Consider the following 6661-nt stretch of genomic DNA (forward strand, 5'->3'; position numbering starts at 1 on the left):
CTAATTCAACAACCCGCACGTAATCCTTATGCCAAACTACCAATACATAGGTATTGAGATGCCAAAAACATTGGCCAATAGAAAAATCCATTTGGAAACGAACTTAATGACTATTTTCATTAACACAATGGCACGGGTGTTTTTAACTCTTTAACTTTGTCATTAAAATGTTTTTCATTTCATACCCAGTGGAAATCCAGTATTGAATACCTTTTAATGAATAAAAATGGAAAAGTATAACCGGAAACTAATGTGCAATATACTTTAAGGAGCATTGTTTTTTTGACCGAAAATTCTGGCAGTTAGTGCTCTAATGATTAAAAAAGTTACCGACTAATAAAACTGCCCTCGTTTGCTACGGTCTCAGAATAAATTTTTGTTATTATGAAATCAAACAATAAAACTACTTTAAAATTTAGAGCAATAACACCATACGCAATACGGCCATAATGGCTTTATTTCGCTTGGCGATACGGCCTTATTTCCCAACTATGGAAACTAAATGGAAATAAAGCCATTATGGTTTTATTGCGTTTTTTTTTTAGTTTTTGTTTAGAAAACATAAAACCAAATGTGCACCCGCCAAGTTATGCACTCGCAAAATTAAAACTTACATAAGTACATATATTTATTTTCCAATATCCAATAAATCCGGAAATAGCAAATAATTATAGTATTTCATTTTATTAGTAATAATTTGTATCAATTTAAATAACTCAGTCTCATACGTACATACATATGTATGTATATGTTTTAACAAAATCGAACAAACAAGCTTATACAACATGGAACAAAGAACCACTAAACTTAACTTCGTCGCGCACATAACACTGTGGGTAAGATTCCCAAGGGCGCTTAAAGCTACAGACCGTATACGCCTGCTGCAATATTCTTAGGGGTCTTAGAGCCGTATACGTGCCACTGTATTTAGTGTGTCTCTCCATAATTGAGGTGCTCCACGTAAACCTTCTTTCCAAAACTACTACTCTATGCATATCGTCGCTGGGGAACACAACTAATGGCAGCTGGAAGCCTGGCTTGTTCTTTTCCCTTACGTTTACCTAAGCCCTCGCTCGCGAAACTTAGGAGAATTCATTTGAAATAAGAAAAACCATCAGCTGGTTCTGTTTTGTAGTGCTCGAACAGTGTGTCAGCGTGCGATTTGGCCCATATGTGAACTTGTAGATATGTAAAGTATATGTCTACGCAGTTGTAACTGTGTAATACGATAATTATACATGCTTCTGTATACATACATATATACCGCATTTAGTGTTTGTAAACAAGTCAGTGAAACGTGTATTTTACTACAGACTTACAAGTACACTTGAGCCCACCTTTTACTCATTCTTCTTATCGGTTACTGATTTCACACGGAACTTTCCTTCGCACCGTTAATATGTAGAAGAAATGTCGCTATTTTCACCTGCTAGCTTCTATCCACCCCTTCTACCTAAGCGTGAGCAATTTTTTTTTTTTTTTTAATTTTCAAGTATTTGCCTCCATGTTGACGCGTCATTCGCAATTGGTATGCAAACACCCCAGCCTGTAGTGAAAACACAAACCAGTTAGTAAAAATACCAGTTCGTTAACTAGTATAAGCTACAGCAGCGGAGGTCTACCAGTTCGAAAATTTCGAATAAGTTATGCGATCAGCGGTATCTGTCTTTGAATTAATTGAATTGAATGAATTTTGATTCTGAGATCGTAGGTTCGAGTCCGTTCGGAGGGGGTAAAGATTTTTCAAACTAAATAAATGTAAGTTTATGTGAATTAATTCACTTTAAATATTTATATATAAATTATTTGGAAAAAAACTTAAATAAATTACATAAATATTGAACGGAATTCAAAAAATACATATTCAGTTCCATTGTGTAAGTTGTAAATTAGACTGCACAACAATGGCATTTCCTACTTTCGTCCTGAAATATGTAGACGACGAAAACTATTCAGTGCCGCCTAGTTTCTCCGTTTTAATATACTAGTCGAATCGAAGTTTTAGGCAATGTCATGCAATTTTCGATACAACCCGACTTTCGAAAAACGACTTGCACACGACAATCGCAATGAGGCTGATTTTTCTTTTTGAAATATTAAAATTTAAAAATTACTGTAAAAAACTAAATAAAAATACGTAACAAAACAAATTTAAAAATGTGTTTCGTTGCCCGAGGATTCACACCTCGGATCTCTTGAATGGCACGCAAGTCATCTGCTTTGTCGGCCATTGCGACTGTTGGAGCGCCGTGTATAAAATTACATACATACTTCTTTCCAAGCCGAATTCATATAAGGTGGTGTTGCTAGAATAACTAATTTCATTCGCCTCACATGTGTTAGAACTTCTTAAGAGTGAGTGTGAAAGTGAAAGTGTTGGAATTTTCTATCCCTCTTTTTCCTTAAACGAATAATTTTTATGAACAAAATTTAAACTTTATTTTTAATAAAAAAATAAACATTAAACAAACAAAAGAAAATTAGCCAAACCTGGTAAAAGTGACATATCCCTATTATTTTTCACATGACTGTGTATGCGTATTCTGTAGGCGAATAAATACAAGGCGAATACAAGTCATTTATGCATTTATCGACACAACTATCTGTTGTTGTTGTTGTTGTAGCGGCTACAACTGTTTGTCATTTAGTTCTGTATTATAATAAAAGTGGCAACCACCATACAAACATATGTTTGTATTATGTTCATATAAATAGAGAACAGAGTTTCAGTTTACAAGTATGCTTTTTATGGTTTTAAATTCAACGAAATTCCACCATCTCAAAACTAATCCAATTCTAGACTGGGCTTTCCTATAGAACACATGGACTTCCCTACAGGGCGCGTTTGTAGGTACTATTGTTCATACATAGTATATGCTATACAAATGTACATACATTTGCATACACTTTCTCATGTCCGTGTACGACGCAAAAATCAGCTGACACTATGAATACATTATAGCAAATATTTTTTTTTTTTGTTATCTATACATAGTTCATGTTTTTTTTTTTTGTTGTTGATTCCACAGTTGATTCTTACAAAATTGTACTATTTGTTTTGGTTACTCTCACACATATGTATGTACATACTTTTGCATTTAATTTTGTTGTTAAGTTTCATATGTATTTCTTTTTGTTTTTAATAGAATTGTTAATAAAACGATCACTTTTCACATTGATCTACACATTGGTGTACACATGTACATGAGTATGTATGGAGTGTGTATGCACTTGTAGGAAATAGGCAATCACATTGTATGGTAATGAGCATGCCAATATTGTTTTTTTTTTAATTCCTTTTTATTCGAAAAACCTTTGAAGTATTATCGCTTATTTATATCAAGGTCGAGTATCTTTTAGTCGCTTTCTTCGCATAGAGGTGAGGTGTAAAAATACGAGTACCAAAGCGTATAGGAGGAGTGATCAAGTGATTAGGTTTGCACAAATACTTATCGCACACAAAGTATCTTAAGTCGAAAATGCATCATTTGTCTGAAACAACAAAAAAAGACACGCGTGTGGCCAGCTGATTAAGTTAAGTGACATTTTTACCAATTTTGGCTATTGTTCTTTTGTTTATTTAATGTTTATAATTTTTTTATAAAAGTCTGACACATTACATACTTAATTAACACCACATAAATCTATATCAGATTTCGTACAAAGTTATAAAAATTCACCAAACTTTAACAGCTACACCAAAAAATTTTAAACTTTTTATTACGAATTTTTAGAAAAATGTTGGTATGCAGTTTTATAGTTTAAGGGATTTAAGAAGATTTTAGTTTGAGAATACTTTTGAAAAGGAATTTCAATAATGAGAGGTCCAATTAAAGATCTTAGCCTGTAGATGTGAGATTTAAAATTTTAAAAAATTTAAATTTTTTGGACACAAGGACAAATAGGTAATTTTTTGAGCTGATAAAGTTAGGCGGACGAAATTCGAGGATGTTATCGAGTTTCTATAAGTCCTTAACACATATTTTTTTCAAAAATTAATATTGCAAGATTTCAAGGATATTCAAGGATAAATTTTTAAATGGACATTTTCAATACTTACCCATCCATATACGCAAAAAAATTTAATCTCTTTAAATTCCACAGAATTTTCTCTAAAATTTGGCGCCCATACTTTTTCTATAAGCACATTTCACTGAATTTTTTAAATCATTTTTAAATTACACGCGTCAGAATGAAAAACTAAAAACGCAATTTTACTATATTTGGCCCATGCTGTTGCCTAGACATTTATAAAAAAATATCAATTATTAAATAAAAAAAATAAATATAGCCGACACTGGTCAACAAAAGGAGTTTCTATTATTGCCACCAGTGCAAATTACAAATCCCGAGAAGCCCGGATTTTTTGGAACCTAAAAAAGGCCGGGATCCCGGGATTCCGGGATTAACATTCCTAGTACATATACAGTTTTATAGCTTATACAATTTTCTGCCATCGCACAGTGTTTTGACTATGCCGCACACGATGTTCAAAGGTGACACAACTCAAAATTACATGTTCGTCAGAAAATGAGAAAAACCATTTCTTAGCACATGCTAATCATATATAGAGTTTTTCAACAAATTATAACAAAAATTTGCTCCAGTTTTTGCTGAAAGGTAAATAAAAGCTCTGTGCACATTTTTAGTGCATAATTTCAAAAATGCCAAATTTTGAGTTGTGACTCTTTTAAAGATCGTGTGCGATATGTAGCCAAATGGCAAGAATAGTTAACGCGTATCTACATACAGTATATTTTGCTTTGCTGCCTTTATGCTTAAGTGCACATTTAAGATACCTACCCCAAAATGCGCATCTGAGACATTATTTTTAACATTTATAAGGAAAGTGCTCCGATATATGCATTCAACATACCTGCCCATTGGCGATACCTGCCTTAAAAATTGTGCAACTAGTATCAATTATCAAAGAAAGTATTACGTTTACCTACACTGGCCCTACAATTACTTAATTTTACAAGCTTTTATTTATTTTGCTCATATCGCAGAACAACGAAAATGGCTATCAATTTATGTAGTTATATAGATAATAAGATACCATTCGAAAAAAATTTCGCTTGCATTATTTTCTACGTGATAAGTGCTTCTCCATTATTTGGTTTCATAGGGATTCGGATACCTTCCTCATTGAAGTAGTAAAGAAAATTCGCTTAAGTGCCGTTTTCGGTTAGGTGCACAAGTCTTTCGTGCAAAGAAGGGTGTGCAGCTAAGCAAAATGTACTGTACATATTTCGCTGAAACTTGGCGTGTGCTCTACATTATGTGTGCGCGAAAACATTATGTTTCATCCTTTTTCGATGAAATTTATTTTTCATGCTCTCTTTTATTAGAAACCCCTAAAATTATAATAAAACTAAACCTTTGTTCACTTATTTACCAATCATCCTTCATATTTTATCTATCTTTCCATTTTAGGTTACGCCTACGGCCCATCGGTATTTTCTTCTTGGCTTTATTTTTCTTTTGGATCTACAAGACACGCAGCAATTTGCGCCTTATTCCACCACCAGAATTACAGAAAAAGTACGAAAATTGCATAGATCGGGTTAAGGAATTGCGAAGGACCAGGCCAACCATGTTTGCTATTCTCGCTTCCATAAGTCTAGGATGTTTAGCCTTGATTGGACATTGCTGTTCGGGCTCTGTGGTAGTTTTAGCTGGTTTGAGCATTGCAGTCGTCGTATCCACGAGATTCACTGTGGAAAAACTCGATCCGAAATGTGAGTAAAATTAAAAAAAAAAGAAACTTTAAACTATTACAAATGTTTTACTATTTTTTTTATTAACACAAATCTCTTCTAGTCGCTCGATCATTGAACACTATAAACTATGACTCTGAAGACGAAGATGCAGAATTTGTGCCAGAGGCGAATACGACGAACCTCGCACTCTTAGAGCGTGCAAGCGATGTTACTTCACACACATCACCAACTGAAGATGTCGAAGATGAGGATAGAAGTGACGATATACCATCAGAGCTGTTGATACCAGATTCAATACCAGAAATAAGTGAAAACTCAACAGACGAGGATGATGATCTCATTCCAGTTGTCAACATTGAAAAACTGAATGCCGATCCACTAACAATCGCCAGCAAAATTCACTTCAAAAAAGGGCATTTTAAATCTGATTCGACGCTTTCTACCTCCTCGTCATCATCTGAGGAGAGTTTATCGAAAGGCTTAAAATTCCCTGACCACGCAAAAATCGATGTTGCCGGGCGAAGTAAGCAGCCTGGCGATATTGTGGCGGCGGGGGGCAGCGATCTTGCGTCTTTGGCGCTAAGATCAACGACACAGTCGCTGATTGAAAATAGCGGCACTCTACTGCCTAACCTGGTTGCTGGCTTAATGCAGTGGGGTGGCATGAAGAAAGATAGCAGCAACGGCGGTAGCAGTACTGTAGACGGAGCTGCTGCGTTAGCCATTACAGCACCACAAGAACAAGATGTAACCTTAGATTCCTCGGACAGCGAGTTTGAGTTCCTGGAAAAGGAATAATAAGACGGACAGCACCAGTAACCATACATATTATGTGGTAAAAAGCATTTGGATTGATCCAAAGAAAATCATGAATATAATTCGAAAATTAAATAACTACAGTTAGGTGGAGCACATTTAAGAGAAAAGATCAGTCAGTT

At 34.5% G+C, this 6661-nt stretch overlaps 1 protein-coding gene across 2 annotated transcripts in view; it reads left to right on the plus strand.

Annotated features, from left to right (window-relative positions):
• The window catches only part of LOC118733211, a 31455-nt gene extending 24794 nt beyond the window's left edge, over positions 1-6661 (plus strand). For both annotated transcript variants that reach the window (XM_036462515.1, XM_036462516.1), the window contains exons 3-4: positions 5437-5741; positions 5824-6661. In XM_036462515.1, the coding sequence (XP_036318408.1) occupies positions 5437-5741; positions 5824-6521 (1003 nt within the window). In that variant the 3' untranslated portion in view covers positions 6522-6661. The remainder of the gene's footprint in view (positions 1-5436; positions 5742-5823) is intronic.

The sequence above is a fragment of the Rhagoletis pomonella genome, unplaced genomic scaffold (genome assembly GCF_013731165.1).
Source record: "Rhagoletis pomonella isolate Grant_MI unplaced genomic scaffold, Rhpom_1.0 Rhpom_scaffold_00002, whole genome shotgun sequence".
Taxonomy (NCBI): domain Eukaryota; kingdom Metazoa; phylum Arthropoda; class Insecta; order Diptera; family Tephritidae; genus Rhagoletis; species Rhagoletis pomonella.